Source organism: Lonchura striata, chromosome 1 (assembly GCF_050655825.1).
Source record: "Lonchura striata isolate lonStrDom1 chromosome 1, ASM5065582v1, whole genome shotgun sequence".
Lineage (NCBI taxonomy): Eukaryota > Metazoa > Chordata > Aves > Passeriformes > Estrildidae > Lonchura > Lonchura striata.
In genome coordinates this window covers 71294606-71318457 of record NC_140703.1, presented here as the reverse complement: position 1 = coordinate 71318457, position 23852 = coordinate 71294606, and the positions used below count along the sequence as shown (strand labels likewise).

General features: G+C 37.6%; 1 protein-coding gene across 11 annotated transcripts in view; it reads left to right on the top strand.

The window, feature by feature from the left end:
• CDK8 (cyclin dependent kinase 8) overlaps positions 1 to 23852 on the top strand; it is a 98593-nt gene that overhangs the window by 47201 nt on the left and 27540 nt on the right. For 4 of the 11 annotated variants that reach the window (XM_085580388.1, XM_031504452.3, XM_085580367.1 and 1 more), the window contains 9 exons: positions 4338 to 4395; positions 7125 to 7256; positions 9144 to 9287; positions 11254 to 11323; positions 12359 to 12431; positions 14654 to 14751; positions 16106 to 16184; positions 16304 to 16462; positions 20970 to 22251. In XM_085580388.1, coding sequence (XP_085436514.1) covers positions 4338 to 4395; positions 7125 to 7256; positions 9144 to 9287; positions 11254 to 11323; positions 12359 to 12431; positions 14654 to 14751; positions 16106 to 16184; positions 16304 to 16462; positions 20970 to 21095 — 939 coding nt within the window. In that variant the 3' untranslated portion in view covers positions 21096 to 22251. Of the gene's footprint in view, positions 1 to 4337; positions 4396 to 7124; positions 7257 to 9143; positions 9288 to 11253; positions 11324 to 12358; positions 12432 to 14653; positions 14752 to 16105; positions 16185 to 16303; positions 16463 to 20969; positions 22252 to 22645 lie in introns of those variants that run through there. The other 7 variants (XM_031504453.3, XM_085580372.1, XM_085580380.1 and 4 more) reach the window with 3 other exon arrangements.

Genomic DNA, 23852 nt, shown 5'->3' with positions numbered 1-23852 from the left:
CTGCTCCTATCAATAACTTCCTCTGAGGAGCAAAAATGTTTTTTTCTTTTTTGTCACATCTCATCATGACACGTGGTATAATTTTAATTTTGTTCGCATTTTTGCCTTCAAAACAGCAATTCAGATAATTTCTGAAGTCTAGTTTCCCCTCTGTGAAAGAACACAAATATTTTCAGTATATGTTAAGAAGCAGTATGTGACTGCAATGTTCGTTCAAAGTAGTAGTCCTGCCAAAAAGATGTGAAGAAAATGCATGGCTGGTAACCTTCACATGAATCAATAGCTTTACGCAGTGAGGCAGGGCGCCATACTGGGATCGTACAGAGTGGAAGATGCTGTGCAAGGCATGTAAAACAACCCCTCCACTGCATTTAGCCTTAGTGAAGGCTCAGCAGGAGCAGTGTGTAATTTGGAACCCTGGAGTTGAAAGAAGTAGGTGGTCCAAGGCGGAACAGCTAGAGAAAATCAGCAAGAATGAGCATAGATCCATTAAAAAAAATAGCCTACTAGGAAACACAGAGCAGGTGAGATTTTTTGGGTTTTTTTTAAATCTAGGTGATAGGACTGAAGAGAGGTGTTTGTCCCAGGAAGTGTAAGAAGGAAGTCGAGGAGTGGTTGTCTGTGCTTTCTGCTAATGATGAAGAGAAGAGGCAAGGGGACTAACCTTTTCTGTTGTGTTAGAAGGAAAGGAAAAACACTGCAATGGAGAAGAGTGAAAGAGAGAAGATTGCTTGGGAATTGTGCAACTTTCATCACCAGAGACTTCAGAATAAAAGTGAACGTGAGCAATATTTTGTGAGATCAGGCAGATGAGTGAAGGTGACTGTCTCAAGTTCTTTACAGATCTATGAACCTCTTTAGGGTTTTTACCTCCTTTGGTTGAAATTAGCCTGCTTTTTAGAATTTCTTTTTGCATTTTGCAAATAATTGTCAAATTAGAAATACCTAAATATATGTCAGTGGGAATCTTTATTCTCATTGTGATTAAATACACAAGATGAAGATTTGCCTAGGAATCATAAGGAAGAGTCCTACAAAGCCAAATCTAGGACAAAATAAGATTTAGTGCTGTGCCATGGTCATAAGGTCATTCTTTCTTGAGAATGAATTCTCCTGCTGCTGAGGTGGGTTTGGGAGTAGAAAGGAGAAGGGAAGATTTTTCTTTAATTTAGTTGTTTAGGGGATTGCCAGACACTTTTGTTGGTCTCTGTAATACTCAGCTGTACATCACTACATGGCTCTTCACATTTGGTTTAGGATCATAACAGGTTTCTTATTTGCATTTGTCTGCCATGCACAAATTATTTTACTGAATGACAAAAGTAATGATGCCTTTATTAGTATGGAAATTAGGGACTTTAAGTTGGTAATTTGTAGTTATTAGAAGGTATAGCTGCTTTAGAGTGTTTTCAGAATACAGTACAAGAATTGCTAAAATATTTTGCTTCACTTGCTCAGCGCAAGTGATTTGAATAAGCAGTTTCAACTTCAATTTTCTCTGGATAATTAGAATTAAACTGAAAATTAACAAATTAAACTAATGCTTATCCAAATTTCTCCCTTCTGTTTCTAATAACTGTTTTTTTTTTCTTTGCAAATAAACTTCTAATGTGTAATGAGTTGCCCAAAGAGACAAATCTGGGGAGTTGTTCAGGTTTCTTTTTCCTCCAGATAGTGGACTCAATTAAAAGATGCGTAACAATAATTCCTGACACATATATTCACTTTTGTTAGTGGACTTTGGTGTTTTCAGCAATTCTTCAAAATATATAGTATTTAGGTATATCAATACTATCCCTATACTGATTTCTAGTAGATATCCCCCTATTGAATTTAAGTTGAATGGTCTTGTTTGGAAAATGTTTTGAACTAAGAATGTTGTTCCAGTCTATGCATACAATGATTTTAGAAATGGGAGCCTCCAGAATAAGATGTCAAATTGACTTTTTTAAAGTGTGATGTATTTTTACAGTGATATTAGTACATAAATAATTTTGTCTGTAGGAAAAATCTTGTGTTCCAAACAGAGCTATTTCAGTGAAGGACTTGTGACTTCAGAAAACAGTGAACTGAATATTCCAGACCAACTGAGGGTTCTTTTTTATTTTGCAGCTTTAGAATACTCCTACACAGATTTCTAAATTGTCTCTATTGTTAAGTATATTCTGTAACTTCTGAAATTTGAGTGTAAATCAAGCTGTTGATACTTACTTTGCTAACTAGTACTGTCTTACTGTGCTTTCTCATCTCTACCTGCCTTGACCTTAGGGTAGGAGATTTTTGTTGCAGGAATTGTTACTCAGTGCTGTACTGATTAGTCATCTGGTATAATGCAGTCTTTGTGCGAATAGGACTTTTTGTCCTTACCAAAATACAAACAGTAAAATGTTTTAAGGTGAAAGTATAATGAGGATGTTAAAAGCATTTTTGTAGAGTATTCTCAACTTGTGAACTTGAAGGGGGGAAACTTTATGTATTATGTCCATGTATTACATATCTGAGAAATTTTAGCACCTGTGTAATGTATTGTTAGCCCTAATGAAAACATGGTAATTAGACATGTAGCTTAACACCCCATATATATTGAAGCAGGTTTTGTAAAATATGTGGTTATGTTCTTTGAGTCACAGTGTAGCAATAGAAAGATTTCTTTGGTGAAATTATGTGTTTTCATACCTAGCAGATTGAACTGCTATAAAGTTCAGCACTAACTATGAATTTAAAGATGTATGCTGTTTGTTTATTTCTAGGACTTTTGTTGAAGCAATCTAAATGGAATGCTTTGAGAGCTGTGTGCCCACAGTCTGCATTTTTTAATGCTGAAGCAGTACTTAATCTGGAATGTATGCTTTTGTTTAAAAAGAAAGCAAAAGGGGGTGGTGGAGGTGTGGGGAGCAATTTCTTCTGGAAATCACAGAGGTAATACATTACAAGCTGGATCTGTTCGTGCTGTTGGAAAGACAATGGAGTATATCTTACCTTTTTTGACCACATTTTTGATAATACCTTCTATCCTTAACCTGTTCTCAGAAATGCAACACCTCAGATTTTTTTTACATATTTTGTCCAAGGATTGTAGAGTTTCAGAAATCCATTTTGCAGCCTTTCATAAACAACAATAATATAATTTCTGAAGGAATTTTTTTGCGCGAGTACTAATTTTTTCTACCTCGTTTTTGCATAATAGCAGTTACTTCTAGGTTGATACATATTGTGGTCTTCTGTCTCTTTTTATGTGTGTTTACATTAGAGCCTGATAGATTCAGGAAGGATTTAGAATATCCTAGAATGTATTTAGAAAATCGCACAAAGATACTAGGATTTATTACGTTAACTTTTAGGTGGTCTAAGCTGTTTTGCTTAGGTACTCTTACCTTCAGATCAATTTAAACTGGAAAAGCAAAGCAAGAGCTGTAACTCAGCCTTATTACAATCTTACAGGTCGCAACTGAATAGGAATTCATGTTTTATCCAGGATTTACAGAATGAATGGGTATCTAAATCACTCCATTTGAGAATAAGTCTGGCATATGTTATCAGCTTTAGTTGTGAGTTTCTTTATTTTTTTTCCCTCCAAATAAGCACTGTAGGTTTTATTATATAAACTGTGTTCGGAGTTGAGGAATCCTGTGACTACAGATGCTGAGAATGGATTATGAGAAACAGGACAGCAGAAAATAGAGGATTATAAAGTGAGTTATGTTTCTAACCAGCCAGACTCTAGCTCAGTTCTTTAATGTGCCTCCATAGTAAAAGAAACAAAGGAAAGACAGAAAAGTAACATAAAGGCAGTGCTTTCCAGTTTTGCAGATGTGTGAATTGGTAAACACTTGTAAATAGGAAGAATTTAGATGAGTGTTCTCTCCACTATCAAGTGATATGGTAATGTTTCATCTGTATTTTTTGTGTGATGTATCTGCAAATGTTCCTAATTACCCTGGGAATAACTTGCTGTAGAGCTGGCTTCCCATCCCTGTGGTTGGGGTGGTGGGCAGCAGTGGGACTGCCTCCCACTGGAAGGATCTAGGGCAATTTGGGTAGAAATCCCAGCAGCTTGGTGGCTGCCAGCTCGTGCGTGTTGAGGACAGACACCAGGGTGTCAGTAGGGAATGTGCTGCTGGAGCACAGCAATGCCAAGAAGAAAGGTGAGGAAGATGCAGTCAGGGAGAGCCTGTGTCTGGGTCCTTGCACAGCGTTATTGTGATGGAGAAACTTGTCATTTTTATCAAAACAAAGTTGGTTTAAAACTGGCAAAACAAAGCTTGATTAACTTTTCAGAGACTAATGTTTAGGTTTATCGTGGTATATGTATTGTATATTTATTTTTTTTTCCACAGAAACCTGCTAATATTTTAGTTATGGGTGAAGGTCCTGAGCGAGGAAGAGTAAAAATTGGTATGTTTATATCTTTGATAAGTCCCAGTGTAGCATTTAAGTTAGAATGTTCTGAAGGTGCAGTTGTACCACCTAAAGTAGTCACTGTAATACCAGTATGTGCCTGGGCACATTGCCTAAATGCTGTTTTCTGAGTGACTGGCTTCATCATATTAGCCCCATGTACCAGTTCTGACAATGAAATGCTGTAGCCTCATCAATAAAAAGTGGAAAATGTAATTATATTTTGCTTAAGTGGGTATTTGTGTGGGGTGGGGGATTTTCATGTGGGGTTAAAGATGACAGCTAGCTAAGAGGAAAGGAGGAGAAAGAAATGGGGTTTTAAAATTTCCTCCATTTACCTCTAATGCCATGACATCTTGCTGCTGCTTATAAAAATCTAAATAGGGAACTGCTCATTGCTACAAACCTTAGATCTTATAATGGAATCAAAGATGGCATTCAGCCTACAAAATATTCTTGAAGGAGGAGGTCCCTTGGAGATGAACACAAGGGATCTTAAAAGTGCAGAAAACACAGAAATCCATCTGAAATGTTTAGTGAGAGCTAATAGCTGATGCTAAATGCCTAGCCTGGGGTTCACCAGGTTAGAAAGGACCCAACACTTCCACACTATTGTAACATTTTCTGGTGGGAGTTACTGTTTGGAGTGAGAGCATGATTTGTAGACGTTCAGTTGTTTTAAACTAAATACATAAATAAAAATTAACAGTAGTCTAACAATAATAAACTGTACCAGACTGTGCATTATTATGGCAGTGCTGTAATAGCAGGCTACTAATGCACAGCCTGCTTACATTAGCTATGGTAATGCAGCCCCATTTGGAAGGGTTTTTTAAAGCTAGTTTATCTTTTTTTCACTTCCCTCTGGCTTTCTTTTGTGAGATTACTCTTCTGCATTGTTGCTCTGTTCTCTTAGTGTTTTGTTGATCTGAACTATATTGTTAGTCACTAGTAGAATGATTCAGGGTAGGATTTTCTGGGAGCATTCAGTGCTGTTCTAGGCCTTCCCTTGTTCTTTGGAATCCAGGGAGCAATGGGCCAGGGTTGAATGCTTCTCCAGATCCTACTCTGAAAGTTTTTAATGCCTTTCTGAGCTTTTAAGGTTGGCAGTAGGGATTGAGGTCTGCACAGAAAACAGGTACAGCACGGACAACAGAAGAGAAAGTTTCTTCATATTACCTTACTCTTCATGGAGGGTTTCTTCCAAAACAAAGCATGTAGGTCATCCTCTGGACTCACTTTCGACAGTGGTGGTGATATTTGCTGTACACAACTACTTGCTAGTAATTGCACATAGACCACCCATTTATTTCTTAATTCATAGTTTTGAATTCATTTAAGAATAACTTAAGTCAGACTCTGTTAATGGACAGGTGAAAGATTCTGTATTGGGCCACCAGTCCTCTGAGCCATCCATTCCCAGCAGGGCAAGAGGGAGGGGAACCTTGGATTTTGAAGTGTGTTATCAAAATGTAGATTTTTTTTTTATTTTATTTTCTTGAGATTGCCACAGCAGTAAAAGAATGCAGAAGTTACACACATACCAAGGGCTTCCACTTTTCCAGTGTAACTAATTTTTCTAAAAAATACATAACTGGTATTTAACTTAAAATAACTTTTATAGGCGTTTTGTGTAATTTTGGGTCATAAATTCACTTTCTGCCAACAACTTTCCTTATTCATAGTTATTAGTGACTTGACCAATTTTGAGTAATTGATATTTTAGTGTAGGAAACTGTAAAATGTTTCTCTTTTTAAATGCATTAAAGCAATCATAAATAGGAATGCATATGAAAAAATAGTTAAGGTTTGTGTAGTCAAGTTAGAGTCCTGTATTTACACTGCAGTATTCCCTTATTGAACATGCAGGTCCTTTTCCCTCAGGGTAGCTACTCATCTCATTTCATTCAAGTCTTTCTCAGCATACGAATATCCCTACTGATAGGGTCCCTCTGTCTTGGGATTCATGGTTGGTGGATGAGGAAAGCAATTTCATGGGAGAAGCTGCATATTTTAGTCTCTGCCCATTTTTTCCTGTATGACTTATATTTAGTTGTTCAGACAACTTTCTAGGAAGTTGTACACTACAAATGCTAGAAAGCAGTTTTTAATGATATAATGCCCACAACCAAAATTTTAAAATCATAGTCTGAATGGTGTTCAGCACTGGTATATTGATATTGGAATTGCATCTTGATAGAAAATCAGCAGAGAGGCAGATGCTGTAGGCTTAGGTGCTGGTTTTGTGTGAAGGAAGTCTTGCCACAGCTAAATTCATGAAGAGAAAGATTTTGTCATGTGCACGTATGTATTATAAATCATTCTAACCTTTGCAGAATTTGCATTTTGCTCACTTTAAAAATTGCTGCTTTGTGAAAAAACATCCTGTAATAATGGGAGTATTTTACCAGAAAACAAGGTAAAATGAGTCAGGATTTACCACTGTCCTGAGGAGTTGATGCACTTCTTCAGAACAATGGTTAATTCATTGTTGTAAAGGACTCGTGTTAGTAATGATTTATAATTATATACTTCATAGGTGATATACTTCATAGGCCATCCAGTAACTTCTACAGAAAGAAAATCTGCTCAGAGAGTTCATACCTGCCTTTGCATTTGTTTTAGGAGTGATGATAGTGCTAACAATTAAACTCAATCAGTTTGTTAAAAAAAAAAAATTGTTAGTTTCTCTCAAATTTTAAAGCATCTCTCTTTGAATTTTACAGCTGACATGGGCTTTGCCCGATTATTTAATTCACCTCTGAAGCCTTTAGCAGACTTGGATCCAGTAGTTGTAACCTTCTGGTATCGAGCTCCAGAGTTGCTTCTTGGAGCAAGGCATTATACCAAAGCTATTGGTAAGTAAATTGGACAAAAATGTACTGTTTTGTTCTTTATGTAAACTGTGCCCAAATTTTAAAGCTTTAATAAATTGTCCAAAGAACAGTAGCTAAGTTAAAGGTATGTTACTTGTTTCTTGAAGAAATACTAATCTTTGACAAATTGATTCATTTACTGGGGTCTCAGGCTATATATAGACATGAAATATATTGCTGGGTTTTGGCTCCAAATGCCCTGCAATGCAATCTAAGTTTGTGGCTTTCACACAGGACTTTCATAAATGCTGTTAGAGCCTATAAAAAAAAAAATATGAATGCATTTTTGAACGGCTAGTTGAATTCATATTAGGATGACTGTGAGGCACAGTGCATTAAATTTATTGCAGAGGTTATTACCTAGTGTAATAAATATATGAAATAAAGAATGTACAAAATGGAGAATATTGTGGCTGCACTGAAGCTAAAATGTAAAATTAAGCTGCATTTTAGCCTCTCTGTGTCTTTCAAAGACAGATGACAGACGGCCAGAGCTTTTGTGGGCTGTAGAATAGGGGAGCAGCCCAGCAGCAAACTGGAGGGAGATTAGGTTCACTTTTACTGCATTGATCAGCTTTGGTATGGAAGGGAGAGAGACTGTAAGGAAAAGCACTGAGAAGGTTTTCTCTTGCTGCCTGGTTTAAAAGATGTGTTAAAGGCTGGCAACCAGTTCTGGGAGGAAATAACTTCCCTAGCAGCTACTCCTCTTTGTACAGACATGGAGGTTGTATATCAGCATACTAGGTTGTTTCTGTAACCCGAAAGTCATCTTCAGAGCTCAAACTTTTCTTCTTGTTTTGTTTTTTTAAAGATCATATCTGTGTTTCTGTCAGCAATTCTAATGTTTATGCCTTAAATGTATTCTTGTTTACTTTTCTGCTAATAGTGTTTCTTTTATAGATCAGTTAAATTTTTATATGTTCCTTTAAACTGCTTGATTTGTTGTGTTTGCATGTTCCCTCACTTTACTGCTGTTTTTTCTGATTGCAGTGTATGAAACTGCATGGGCAGCCATAGCCTTTAGTACACAGTTTTTTCAGTGTAGATAAAAAATGACTTTGTAGAAACACTGAGTAATGGAATTATGCTGTTTGCATTATTTGCTTTTGTCCTTATTTATGACCTTGTTCATTCAAGGCTCAGTATAGCACCACTTTGAGTTAAAAATTGTGTTTGTAGATACCAGAAAAGAATTGAGAAAACAACTGGGAAGATTCAGGCAATCTGACTATTAGATAGGAGAGCAACAGTGAAAAGAGAAAAGTTGTAGGGTTTGGGGGTTTATTTAAATGAATGTTATGGAAAAGTTGTGAGGTGTGTGGGTTTGTAGCAATTTGCATGTTACTATCTTTCTGCTAAATGTTATAGATAGCATTTGGTTTATACCAATACCACTACTTCTCAGCTTGTATTTTGGGATCATTTACTTTTTAAATACTACATTACTACTTTAATACTTAAACTTGGCTGATCAGTGATTGCACATTTCTTAGTCAGGACAGTGTGGCATTAAAAGGGCAAGATGCTGGTTGGCTTTACTTTCTTTGTGTTTTGTGTGTTGACCATGACCCTTCACTTTTTAGTTTCCTTCACTTTTATTCTTAACCAGATTAATTTTTTACAATGTTAAGTGGTAATTACAATTCAAAAACACCATAAAAACTCTTATGCTATTCTCTCAGCTCCTGTGTAGTTTCTGAATTGGGTACCTCCATTGAAAGTTAAAAGAAAAAGTTGAGGAAGCATTGCACTTTACAATAGAAACTTGACCTTATCTCCGATAAGCTAAGCACTAACATTCTACCTCATCCAGATGGTTTTGGAAAGTTTCATTTGTTCTTCTTTTATTTCTGTTCTCCTTTTTTAAAGATATTTGGGCCATAGGGTGTATATTTGCAGAGCTGCTAACATCAGAGCCAATATTCCATTGTCGACAAGAAGATATCAAAACTAGTAATCCTTATCACCATGACCAGCTGGACAGAATATTCAATGTAATGGGATTTCCTGCAGGTACATACTGTATTTTTTATCACCACTGTTCAAAGAAAGATATCCATATTGCTTTCTTTGCATATGAAGGTGGCAGCTGATCAAAGCAACAAAGCTGTTCAAACACAATCTTTATTTCATGAGTTATAAATCTAGAATCCAATGGTCAAATTAGATATTTTCCCTTTTATTAATGCCAGGGTTATCTTTGTGTATACATGTACCAATGCTTTATTATTTTAAAAGATTGTATTTAATGCTGTGTGATTAAAAATGAGAAGGAATATTTCAACATTGCTTCAGTACTGATTATTGATTTGAAAGGTGATTGATTAATGAAACTAAGCAAAAAAATATATATTTAGTGAATATTATGCATTTGTTTAGCTCATGCAAAATTAAGTGTAGCATTTGGAAGTAATGGAGGGTTTTGGGTTTTTTTCCCCCCTACCTGGTGGAAAGCTGGTGGTATAGAAAACAATTCTTTATTCCACAACAGAAGAAAGAACTGGTTGTATGAACCAAAACAAATTGCAGTGGGGATATTATTTGTTGCATTTTCCCCTCATTGTTGGTTAGATTTTGTTTTTATGCAGGCTGCCTTGCTTCTTCAGTTAATACTTTGTCTTCTAGTGTTCACATGATTGCAGGAGTCAGAGTAACAGAGACCTTATTTTTACCTTTTGTTTATCTTTCTCCTCACTGCTTGTGTTCCCTGCTCCACTATTAATGTTTAACTATTATTATGTTGTTGGGTTTTTTCCCTGAACTTGCCTCTTCCTTTCACATGACTTTTGTGGTCTCTGTGTTTGTGGTGGTTCTAGAATTTTGTTATTAAACATGTTCTTATTTTTGCTTTTGCCTTTTTTGGTGTATATGTACTTCATTGTTTTGGTACTGCTGTATGAGATTCACAAAAATGTTACCTTTGCATCCTTAGTTTTGCTTCTTCAACTGTCCCCTTCTGCTTTTGAATTAGTATTTTACCCTTTTGTATTTTTCGTAGTTCGTTTGGGTTTTACACTGGTTCTGTATAGCTTATATAAGTGGCACATACTTTAATTTTGGTTTTCTGATTGGTTTAATTAGTCCTTTCTAATGGTCTGCATTTGACCTTTGGAGTTCTTTGTTTTTTATCAAGAAATGCTTTTCATTCAATTGCAGCAATTTTTTGCATTTTAATTGCCACTTGCCATATCTGAAACAGTTTCTCATGTCTATGGGATAGGAAAGAAGAGAGTATTTTGTTTAACTAAGTAATTAAATTATGCATTATTTATTTATTTAATTATTTTAAACTCGGTGTTCTGCAGTAATGATCAGACTTAGTAAAGATTTGAATTGAACCAAATTAGTTGCCCACAGAGCCTTTTCAGGAGTTGGAGCTTAAGACATTTGAGGTTAGGTGCTGGTAGTGAGTTTTTTGTTTCATTCTAAAATCCATTTTAGCCTTGGTTTACATTGAGGTGAATTATTCTTCATTTTGAGTGGTCAAACTTCACTTTTTCTTAAATTCTTGTTTAGTAACAGTATATCTTATTTGCTGAAGTACCTCTAGGCAGTTTCCTGTAACTAAAAGTGCTGTCAGAACAGAGAATCCCTTAGAAGGAGGCAGGGTTTGCTGGAGTTCTGTGTATTCCTGTCCTGAGATCACAGCTTTGTCTAAATAAATTAAGTAACAGTCCTGAGGGGTTCAAGCACAAGGCCTGATGGGTTTTTGTTCAGCGTTGTTTTGTGGCCACTGTAGCTGGCATCCTTTTTTCAAGTTCTTGAGTTAATCAGCACACAGCTGGAACCTCTTAGGTGTTGGTATGATTTATTGTGAAGAGGTGATGAAGGAATAGGAGATAGGGAGTACAAAGACATAAGAAACTGCAAGGTTAAAGAAGCAGAATTAAAAAAAAAAAATCAAGGCTGTGGAGATACTTGGAAATGCTTTGTTTTACTCAGATAGAAAGGGGGAAAAATAATTAATACTGCTTTGCAGATAAAGATTGGGAAGACATAAAAAAGATGCCAGAACATTCAACCTTAATGAAAGATTTCCGGAGAAACACGTAAGTCTGGGTTGAGCTTTCTTAATAAAGCATATTTTATATCTCTCTCCTACACTAAATTTTTTGCAGTTTGAATTGTTTTCTATGTAGATGCCAAACAAGGACTATGAAATTGTTATGACTTGGATTGTGAAAAATGAAAAATAAAGTTGTTTCATAATGGTGAACTTGGCCTGTTGAGGTGGTGTGGATCAGAAGAGTAGCCAGAGGCTGTGAAGGGTAAGGTGGCAGGTGTGAAACAGGTGATGCCAGTTAGACCCCGTGCAGCTCTGAAGTTTGCAAAGCACAGTGTGTCAAAGCACAGCTGTTCCCAAATCTCTGGTACTGGCAATGGTTTTCTGTAATAGCTGCTTAAAAGGGGTCTGGTAACCTTATACCATTTCCAGCAAACAGTGTGAATAATTGTTAGGTTTGGTGTCTAGGGTAGTTTACAATGACTAAAGAAAAAAATACCCTTCAGCTTTGCTGTCACATTGCCACAGGCTAATACCTGTGCTTAAAATGCCACCCTGTTGCCTGATTTCTGTGGTAAGGTATTTGGGGCTGTATAGTTACTTACATTTCTTGCACCTGCCATGCTATTGCAGCCATTTAGAAACCTTTTGTTTGAATTTCTCTTTTAGAAAAAGTAAACATGTGAATGTTCTTGTAGCAGCCTGTAGGTTGCAGGAGAGCATTCAGATGAGCTGATTATATATCTTCACTGTCATGAGAAATACACAGAATCAAACAGTATAGTAGTAAAATTGCTACCAGGCAGTTTAAATCCAGTTGATAGTTTGCTGTCTGCACGTGGGTTAAAAGTGTGCTTTTTGTGTGGGTATGATATGCTTTTATAAGGATGTGAGGGAAACATGCCTTTCTGCAGTTCTGATTTTTAAGCAATCTCTGGTGTTGATAGTTGTGATTTTTCCCAGCTTATTGGATCTGCAGGGAGACTAAACTTTTCTTATTAATATGTTTTGTGGCTACCAGGAAAACTTTGCAATATCAATGTTTTGCATATTAGAAATACCACTTCTGTTTCCTTTCTAGGTATACCAACTGCAGCCTTATCAAATATATGGAAAAACATAAAGTTAAACCAGATAGTAAGGCATTCCACTTGGTAAGTTCCTGCAGACATAAAAAAGTCAAATTCCTCATATATGCTACAGTTGTTTCAAGTAACAGTTGACCTGGTGTCAAGTCTACTGTAACTAACTTTATAAATTAAGTTAGGAATAATTGATACTCTGCAATCTGAAAATTGCAAAATCACTTTATCTTCTCATATTGGTGAAATATCTTCTTACATTGATAAAATGATTCTGAGTATCATTCACTGGATTAGGTTCAGTATCAAACAATTTTGAAGTTTTTGTTCTTTAAGTCATGTTATACTTGTGTTAGCCTGTAGTTACATTTGCAGTGTTGCTGCAATCCTTCATCATTTTGCTGCTTTACATACTTTCAATAGCTTATTTTTACTTTTAAAAATTTCTACCTGATTTTTTTGATCTTCCATGTGGTTACTTTGGTCCATATAAACTGTAGTGATTGTCCCATTAATTAATGATGTATGAAATTGTGTCATTTAGTAAGGTGATCTTTACATCAAGCAGTTTTTAAAATAGAAAATATTTGTAATAATATTTAGAAGGTTCACTTCTGTGTGGCACCTGTACAAGGGAGCAGAACCAAAGTTTTGATCCCCTGGGTGGATACTGGTTGCACAGTTATTTTCATTTCTTTTTGTATGGCTGATCACGACCAAGACTCATCATGTGATGAACAGCTCTAGAATCCAATCACCACAAATTATGCTAGTATTTTGTAGTGCTTTTTATTTGTGTTTTTCTGTGTGTTGGCAGTTCTTTGTCATGTTTTGCCTTTTCTGGCTCTTGGCAATGCTTTTTGAGAGAGTAAGAACTGGCTTGTTCAATATGCTATTCTATAAAAACTTAATGTAGACTCAGAGAGCTGAAAAAACTTACTGTGAGTTCCTGTGGATGATGTGAAAAATAAAACTGGATTGATGGTGGTAATTCATAGTTATCAAGTTCTTAACCATGCTGTCAAAACTGAAGGCTGAAGAGGGAAATGTACTTCCTCAGCCTCAGCTTTTGAAGTATGGAAATTTGCATTGCAGTTATGAATTCTCACATGCAGTTATGAATTTCTCCTAGTGAAAGGAGATGACCAGTTCAGATTTAGATCACGACAGGGGATCTTTTTAAAAAGGTGAATGTATGAATCCTATCAGAAAGTGTGAATAGGAAATGTAAATTTAGTTCTATTTACTAAGGTATTTTCTTGTTAAAAAAAACCCACTACATGTTAAACGTGAAGCATTTGTTTTCAGGTCTTGGACAATATGTCATGCTGTAGTTTTGCCTTGGACACTGCTGGTGAAACATGAAAACTCACTATTTTTTTGTGTGGTATCTGAAGGTTATCTCATGTTGCTTGTCCAGCACAGCTGTATTCCACAGCTGTTTGGGTGGATGGAGAGAAGTATATGCATGTACACCACACTTCTTAAATAAGAAACATGTAGTTTTAAGAATGCATCACTACAACTCTGCGCTAGAGCTAAATAAAATAGTTATGCTCTGGTGTTCCTAGTTCACAAGGCCTCATCTGGGTTGCTATGTCCAGGGGAGGGCCATTAAGGTGATCAGAGGTCTGGAGCACCCCTCCTCTGAAGACAGGCTGTGTGAGAGCAGGGCTTGTTCAGCCTGGAGAAGGTTCCCAGAAGACCTTATAGCACCTTTCAGTACTTGGAAAGTCCAAGAAAGCTGGAGAGGAACATTCTTTTGATAGAACAAGACATAATGGCTTTCTAATGAAAGAAGGTAGATTTAGATTGAATATTAGGAAGAAATTCTTTATTCAGAGAGTGGTGAAGCACTGGAACAAATTGCACAAAGTTCAGAATGCCCCATCGTTGGTAGTGTTCAAGGTCAGGCTGGACAGGGCTCTGAGCAACCTGGTCTAGTTAAAGGTGTCCCTGCCCATGGCAGAGGACTGGACTAACTGACCTCAAAAGGTCAAATTATTTTGTGATTAAAGGTGCTGGTACATTGTGGAAACTTTTTGAATGGTTTTGATAGAACACTTGTGACTGGAACTGAAAGTCCTGGACTTTGCAAGTGAAAATAGGTGTCCTTTGATAGGAAATGAAATTACTGTTTTAACAGGGGAGAAGAATGTGGTTATGCCATTTAGGGTTAGGTTTTTGAGTTCAGACACATTTGTATCATCTTAACTTTCAGGAATACAGTGAAGTTTCTATAAATGGTTTTGGTAATGTAAAGATGTTTTTTTTCTTTCTTCTTTTTTTTTCAGCTTCAGAAATTGCTCACTATGGATCCAATAAAGAGAATTACCTCAGAACAGGCTATGCAGGATCCTTACTTCTTGGAAGATCCTCTTCCCACATCCGAGTAAGTGGTCAGTTTATTAAACTATCAGTGCATTCAGAGGTGCTTTAGAACTGTGCTTTCTCTCTGCCCTAAGTATGTTTGTGAATATGAGCTAAATACTGCCTAACAACCGAAGAAAGCTATAACCACTAAAATGCCATTCGTGGTTTTTAAAATTAAGTAGCATTTTTATTAATCTCTTGCTTTATGGAACTTTGATCCTATTAGTTGCGGCACTAATCTTGTTACTCACTGACAGGTTGATTATGCATGCTACAGATCTTGGTAGACAACTGCTAAGTGCCCGCAGGTCCGCTTCTCTGCCTCAGAATGCCAGATGACAGTCTCTAATTAGTTTACATTTTTGTCTTAGCCTTTGTTGTAAATTCACTGGGTGGGGAAAGTCTCAGTGTGTGTCTCGGTGCTGTCATCCTTAACAACTTAAATCCATTTTCTGTAGACACTCCTCTTTTTTGTTTGCACAGGCAGATTTACAAAAGGGAGAAAATATATGGACAATGAATGATTTCATTAAAAATTAAGCCCTTCTTCCAAAAGGCTAGCCAGAGACCCTGACTGTACACGCTTTTAGGAAAGCTATTAGTGCATCCTGACTGTGATTCTCTACCCTTATGTGGGGAAGAATTTATAAAATATGTATACTTACAAGGAATTAATTAAAAATGAAATTATTTCACTAAAGCCTGCTGGATTATTTATAGCATCTCCTGAGCTGTCTCTGTGATTTAAAGTCATGTGAATGATTGGCTGTTGCAGAAACTGCTTTTAGGATAGTGTTTGGTTTTTTCCTCAAATTTAGGTTGATGTTTCAATGTGAATACACAATGAGTATTGCTAACAGGTGTACAGAGATTTTATTCTAAATACATTCTACTAATAAAAGGCAGGTAAATATTAGCTTGGACTAGAAGTAGCACATCCATGTGGACTGTGAGATATGAGTTGTAGGTGAAATTGCTAGTTACTTTTAAACCTTTTTTCCAGGTAGTGTTTTTTAATAGTCAGTGAAGTTTCAAGGAATATTTTTAGTTAGTCCTGAGACTGTGAATTACGTAATAGCTACAGTGAGATAGCTCTTTGTGCCTTTGTAGACACCTAACAAGTGACGTACCTTTCTAACCAACAAAAAAATTGCTAGCTTAAGTTAGTATGTAAGAGTCAAATGAACATTAAAATCAAATGTGGATATGTTTCTATAAAGTTTAGAATATGGTGATAGACAGGGAGAATGTCTCCCTTAGTTACAGGTATTAAAGGCTTAGGCAGCTTGAAACTATCACGGGTAAAGTGTGAATCTTACGGGTCTAACCCTTCTGTTCTAATACAGTGATAAATAGACTTTTTTGGGGGACAGTGTTTTTGCAGGTTGTCAAATCCCTTACCCAAAACGAGAATTTTTAACAGAAGAAGAACCAGATGATAAAGGAGACAAAGTAAGTACTAGAAGAACAGTATAATCATGTTTCACTGGCTTTTACACTATTTCCTGATTTTGTGTTATCTCATGTACTGCTTTTGAGTTGAAATTTTTCTTTGTGTTTAAACAATTGAGAAGAACCAGCAGCAGCAGCAGGGCAATAACCATACTAATGGAACTGGTCATCCAGGGAACCAAGACAACAGTCACACACAGGGACCCCCACTGAAAAAAGTGAGAGTTGTTCCTCCTACCACTACCTCAGGTGGACTTATTATGACCTCAGACTATCAGGTATTTTGTTTTATTCACATATTGTGTATTTGCTTTTCATGTTTAGACCAGTGTTTCTTCAAACTATAAAAGTAATTTTGTAAATGTCACTGTGTTAACTGTTACTTTTTGGAATATTTTGATTTTTTTTTTTACAGATTCATTTAGTTGATGATTTGTTGATATCCTGATGTTCTTTGGGTTAGCAGTAAAGAAATTAGGATCAGACATTATTAGAGTTACTAATTATCACCTTCATATTAGGGAATGCTAATGGTTATGGACCAGGAGCCTGTTACGCTGTGTTCTGTATCACCTAAAAATGCCATTTCTTGCTTGAACAAACCTGCAGTGGTAGGTGGCAGAGGATGTTGCAGTAAAAGAGCTGTGAAATAAAAATCTGAACAAGTGTTTTAGTTGGTTTAATGGATGCAGAAACAGTATTTTGGATGACAAAGACTTGGCATGATGGCATGATGTTGTCATGATCTTTTTTGAAGATCAAGGGAGATTCGAGGTTGAGTAAACCAAATATTGCAGATCTGAGGACAGGTGAGGTGGTGGCAGTCAATGAGTGCGGAAGATGAGGAGGCGCATTGGGAAAAAGCACTTAAAGGAAAACATGAAAAATGTCTTCTGGCCTTCCTGCATTTGAGCTTGTGGTCAAACATTTAAAAATCATAGCCTGGAGTATAGGAATATCTTTGTCATACCAACAAATAATACCTGATTTTTTGGGTTTGGATAAGGCTACTACTGGAGATGGGGGAGGAAGAGGGTTAAGGACAGAACCTTTAGTTAATACAAGCTTAGAAGTTACAAAAGAGGAGCAGGGAAGCCTTCAAATGATTCACAGGAGCAGCTGGAGAACAGCAGGGAATAGGTGATTTCAAGAGGAGGCATGCTGCTGGAAATGTTAGCCTGCAGGAACTAACCATTGCATACTGGTTCACATGGAATGTGCAGTACAGGTGGCCAGACAGTCTTGGATGGCCTGGGGGGAAGCTGGAAACTACTGGCAATGTTTTCAGTTAATTTAAATGTTGATACCGAAATGTGAGAGCCTGATAATGGAAATCCACTTAGCTGGGCTTACAGTCTGTAGCAAAACATAGGGAGAGTTAAAAAACAGAGTCAGTAAAGCTGCTGCTGTCCACTTGCCTTTCAGTTGGATACAGCTTCTCCATGAACCACCAGTAGGCTTTGAAACATTGAGTTTCACAGTTTGTTCCTCAGAGTACCAGATAGCTTCAGAAGCTGCCTGGGGGCATTACCTTCATACTTACCTAAGTCTATGTACTCTCAGCATTGGCCAAAATTTGAAAGTACTACAAAAATAGAAAGATCATTTTCAGGAGCTTTTTTGTGACACCCTTCATATAGTCCCCAAGTGCCTTTGTTCAGTTTATCCCAGGACATCAATAACACATCAGTTTGCAAGTCATTCTCCATGAACAATATGCATTTTTAGAGCTGTTTGAGATGGTGGTGAGCCTTAACTATAGTTCTGCAGGGTGGGGTGCCTCTAAGTATAAATGTCATCTTTTAGTAGGATTATCCATCACAGGCACTCTTACAGGAGTTTCATCCCTTTCAGTCTGGCAAGCTGCAGTCAATTGCTGTTTTGGCCTTTTAATTGTCTCTTTCTTCCACTTCTGAAAAACACACACACAGAGCAGAAGGCAAATGCAGCTGTAACTTTCTTAATCTTGCCCTCGGGTGGAGTCACACATCTAAGGAGGTTGATTCAGAGGTTGTGTGTACTGTGTCAGGGAGCCCCATTTACATGCCCTATTTACATGCCCTTCACCTCATTTTGCTGCTGCATTTGTGGCATTTTGAACAAACTTCAGCTCCTAGTTCTGTGAGCCAGAGCTGAGGTTTGCTGGCTGACAAGTCAGAGGACTCAAATTGCTTGGCCGGAGTTGGTATTGATTTGTTCTCAATTTGTGCTCATCAGAATTTTTGTACTCAAGATACATCCTGGGATTACAGCTGGGGAGAGCCCTTGTTGACAAACATTAATTTAAGACTACTTTTCCCTTAAGATAATGACAACTGCTGTTTTTCTGTCTCAGGAGCTCTTACTGGTAACTTGACTGCTCCTGACCAATCTTTCTGCTGTCTCTAGGAGAGACAGTCTCTCTGGTTTTCAAAAAAATATATCCTTTTCCCCCTAGCCTTGCAAAGAGGCAGTCAGTAGATTTATTCTGATTAAGGTGTCTGGAAGACAAAGAGAGGAGACCTGAACTTGCCAGCACTAGAACAAAAGCAGTTAAGAGTTTCCAACTGATGGTTTCAGGTCTCCCTGAAAAAAATTCCTCAAATTTTTTGCTTCTGATCCAGCAGCTTGAGGAGAGGGAAAACAAACATTACAATACAGCCCTCTGTTTTAATCAAACACCTGTTCCTTTGTTCTTCATTTGATTTGCTCAAATTCCCCATATAAAGCTTGTGAAGAAGGATTGCCATCTCCTGGGCAAGGAACACTAAGACAGTTTCTGCATTCACTCAGAAGTCAAATTACTCTGCAGGGCACATTGACCTCATATCCTTTACTGCCATGCATAAAAATAGTACACATGGCACACAGGCTTGCCTCCTTGTTTAAATCTGCAATGTGACACTTCCAAAGGCAATGTGATTAAGCAGGCTGGAGCAATTCAGGCTGGAGCTTGGGATAACCCTTTGGGTGCTTAATAGTGTTTAGAAAGGATTGGATAGTTAGTTTTTTTCTTAAACAAAAGCCATTTGTTGTTCTGGTGTCATGAAGGAATCTGATTTTTCATTGCCTCTGTCTTAAGATCTGTTTTAGAAGTCAGGATGCAAGGAGTGTTTTAGAACTGAAATGAGTGGTCAGTTTTAAATGGTTAAACTTGTGATGGTTTCCTACATACAGGAGCCACACATGGGCAAAACCAACATTCAAGACTTCTTGAAGTGCATCCTCTGTTTGTAACATGGAGAAGGGTGACCCAGACCTGTGACCCTTCTATTGATGTGTGACTTAGTCTTCTTCTCAAGGCTGAAGGCAAATGTCCACAAAGTTCAGTCACTGTGCTAATGGTGTGGATCAGCAGTGCCAGTCTGTTCCCACTGACATTAAGTGCTGGTCCAGCCGTTTCTCCGTCTTTTCTCTAAAAGAGACATTAGCTCAGTCCTGTGAGTGTGTGTTAACAAGTAGAGTATGCCTTTTTTATTTCTGCCATCATCTCAGCTTCCTGGGTGTAGCTTCTGTTCTAAATGCTGTACAAGAAAAATTTCGGGTTTTTATTTTATGTTGTGACTTAATATTTTACTTTCTTAGGGTGTTGGTTCACCACAGTTTTTTCCTATTCAGGTCTCAGTAGCAGTGCCCTAGTCCTGGATTAGTTACTTTTTAGTAAAGCTTTCAGTCCTCTTCTAGAAGCAGCTTTTCCTAAAAAACATATGTCCTGTGATATCAAGTATTCAGAAGCTACACAGTTTCTAAATGCTGCAAAGTTTGTGAGGGCATGTAAACCAGTGCAGTAATGTACTGAACTTGTGTTAGTTTAATGAAATGTTAAATGTTACTATGTGGTCAGATACTTCCTGCAAATCTCATAGGCAGTCCTGCTTTCCTTTATAACACATGATCAGTAAATAATAACTTTTAGGTTAAAATTGAAGTAGGCAGTTCCTCGTTTGCTGAGGGCTTCTTGCTTCTCTACTCAAATAATTGTGGGAGTTGGTTGAAAGGGGCCTCTGGAAACCATCTAGTCAAATATCCCACGTGGAGCAGGGCTGTTGCTAGTTCTGACTCACTCAGATTAGCATAGATTTGTTAAGCTGAGTCTTAAAAACCTTCATAGAGAGAAAGAGCTCACAGACTCTATGGGCAGGTTCTTCCAGTGCTGTACTGGTCCTTCCTTCTGTGTCCCATCTGAAATTTCCAAGCCACAACCTAAGGACATTTTCCCTGAAATATCTGGTTCTACTGAGGAACATTTCGCTGTTGTCTTTAAACTCTCCTTTTAGCATTTTTATAGGTGCTGATAGGTGACACCTTAGCCCAGTCACAGTGCACTCAGCCTGTACTCCTAGGTCACACAGAAGGGTGGCAAGTATGTCCTCTTACGTGTGAAAATCTCCAGAATAAGGCAGTGGCTCATCAGCAGTAAGATGCCTCACCTGGACCTCCACCGCAGCCTTACTTTCCTGCTAGGAGAAGGGAGCAAGTGGGGAAGATAACTGCTGTGAGTGGTGGTTGCCCAGTGTCGTGTGCAGGTGCACAGTAGCCATCTGGAGAGTTGGCTGGAGGTTTGACTGTGATGGGTGAAGATTCCCATTAGGGTGGATAGCAGAAGGCTGGCAGCTGTCACTTTCTAATCTGGTATTCCTGATGTCTTTTACCTGCTGTAACCAGAGTTAGTGAAACAAAGCCTGGAAGTTCAGCTGCTTTGAGACTGTGTGTGCTGGGTGCCTCTGAAGAAATGAGTCAGTAGGTGAAATAGTGTCGCTGTGTCCGTGTTACGAAGGGCTGTGTGTCTGTGCTTCCCCCCTGCAGCGTTCCAACCCCCATGCTGCCTACCCCAACCCCGGACCAAGCACATCGCAGCCACAGAGCAGCATGGGATACTCAGCTACCTCCCAGCAGCCGCCGCAGTACTCGCACCAGACCCACCGGTACTGAGCCGCACCCGGTGCCGTCGATGCGCTGTCGCTGATGCTGCAGGACCGGCCGCAGCTGCGTGCCAGGAGCCCGGCTTGGGCCAGAGAATGTACTGTACAACCACACCTCCCACCTGTCCCACCGCCACGAGCCACCCCCTGCCACGGGGCCGAGGGGGGGCTCCCACGTTGTACCTGGTTTTGGGGTTAGACTTGGAAAGAAAGTGCTAGCACGGTTTGTGTTGTGGATATGCTACTTCTGTAGGTTACTTGACATGGTTCAGACTGACCGATGCATTTTTTTCAGTGACAGTCTGTAGCAGGTGAAGCTGTGAAATGTGCTAGGGGCAAGCATTTTTGTTGTCGTATGTGGTGAATTCTCTTGATGTAACAACTTCATCTGACCAATAGTACATGACATCTTTAAACTGGTACTTGAAGCATACAGTATATGTTACCACGGCAAAAAAGCAAACTAACCGTAACTCTCAGACAGTTTTGATGGACATTTATTTTTAGTGACTTTTGTGGGTTGGTTCATTTTCCAGCTAGATCAATGTTTTATGACCGACATGATTGCTACAACGAGATTTTTTTAAGAACATGGAAGCGTTTGCATTTTTTCCCAGCAATTACAAGCGTCCCAAAGATTTATTTCCAACATAAGTTTTTGTTTTTGTTTTGAAATCTATGACTTGACTGGTATTAAAGCTGCTATTTGATAGTAAAATAAGTATGTTGTCATTGATATAAACATGTTTGGTTCAGCAAACAAACTAAAATGATTGTCATAGACAGTGTTTTATTTTTTTCCTGTTGGTGTTAATGATTTGTGAGCATGCTTTGGGATTAAAAAAGCATGAGTGATATTTCCTAAAAAGGTGCGGCATCCATTCAGATATTTTGTCATGATTTTTGAGAACCAGCTTGGTGTAGTGGATTTTAAATTTTGTTCAGTTAAATTTTTTTTAATGTTCGCACGTTGTTTAGGGGTGCCATTCCTACTGCAGAGGAACAAGATGTTAGGAGAGCCTTAGAATTTATGAGGAAAAACTTACATACAATGTACTGTATCAAACTATTTTACATGAATGACACAAGTATTCTGAGTAAAAAAGAAAATCAAACATTGTTAAAGCAAGGTGTTATGTAATAAATTTATTTTTCATAAATCTGCATATGACCTTTGCCTGTATTCCTTTTTGTCATTGAAAACCCCCTGCTCCCGCATCCATACATCTATATCAGATTGTGTCCTGAGAAACAGCATTCAACAGGAATTTATCTTGCAAGGCAGGCTTCCATTAACTGGTGAGAAGGATAATGTTTCTTTTAAACATCAGGAAAAAAGGCATTACTCTTGTTCTGTACATGTTGCTTGAGATACTCTGAAAGTGGGTTTGTTACTAGTGACATTTCCTAGATCAGACAGTTCCTTTTCATCTACAAAATCCAGAGGCATTCCTGTGTGCATAGTTCTTCTGAGGTTTCTGTAGCTTATCCTTATTTTGGCAGATAATACCATACCATGGACATAAATATATGCAATACATGCAGGATATTTTTCTGCAGGTGCTTCATGTAGTATGAAGATCAACTGGTGTGATTCATCCAAATGCACCGAGATACCGATGGGGGGCAAAACAAAAACCAAATCGTTAGCCTGCCTGAAAGGCAAACCATGTTTGAAGTGAAGATAAAACTGGATGGACTGGACACCTGACTGGATGGACTACAGGTTCAAGTATTCAGGAAGCTTAAAACTAAAGAAAATCTGAGTGCAGAATTTATGCTGCTTCTATGATACTGTATGATGCCCTCTTAATTTTGACATAAAAGGTGTCAAAATCTGTCTTTCCTTTGTTTATGGAACAAATTAATGTATAGGTGGGAGTGCCTTAAACTTCTTGGTTGCTTTTCAAGTGAAAACACTTCCAGTTTTTATTCTTAATTTATATATAGGCTTTAGGCTTGCCCATCCAGCATTATCCAGACTGTTCCCAAGTACTCAGATGGTGCCAAGAGTAACTTTTTTTTGCTAAAGTGCTCTTGGCCCAGATTTTTTTCCCTATTGATGTATATTTATATTAATGCATAGTAGATAATATTATTCATATAATAGCAGACTTTATTTGATGCCACTGTATTGTGATGTCTACAGTTGAAAAATAGCAGTCTTGTTTGAATTTCATTTTTGCAAAAGGAAGTGCATCCAGTTGACAAAAGGTGCTCTTGACATTAGTTTATGCTTGAATTTAATTTTATTATTAAGAATGTATTTGAGCTAAAGATGCAGCTTATCAAGTATTTCTAATGAAACTAAATTATATTCTGCATTTAGTTTTGAATAGCCTGCTATTCTCAATTTCATTCACTTGTTTTCTCATTTTTAGTAGATATGTTGCAGATTACATTAACAAACGTATCCTACAGGGAAGTCAGATCTTAATATTGGGCTTGTACTTATGTCTCAGTCATCTGGTCATTTGTTAGGAGGTACTTGAGATTTTTTTCTTTAGGACTTTGGAAAGAAAAACTTTTTCAATGCTTGGCATAACCCTTGGTACTTAAAAGACAGGATATGATTCTGTATTGCAGATAAGGTCAATTGCATCATATTCATGATAATTTTAAGGAATCTTCCACATCAAATAAGTGTTTTAATACTGGCTTTAGGAATACAGAGGGCAAGGCTCTAAATTACCTTCTTGTATATAAAAACATTAATCCTGTTGTTAGGCTCTTGAGGGGCTCTTACATGAGGGTTACAGAGAGAGGA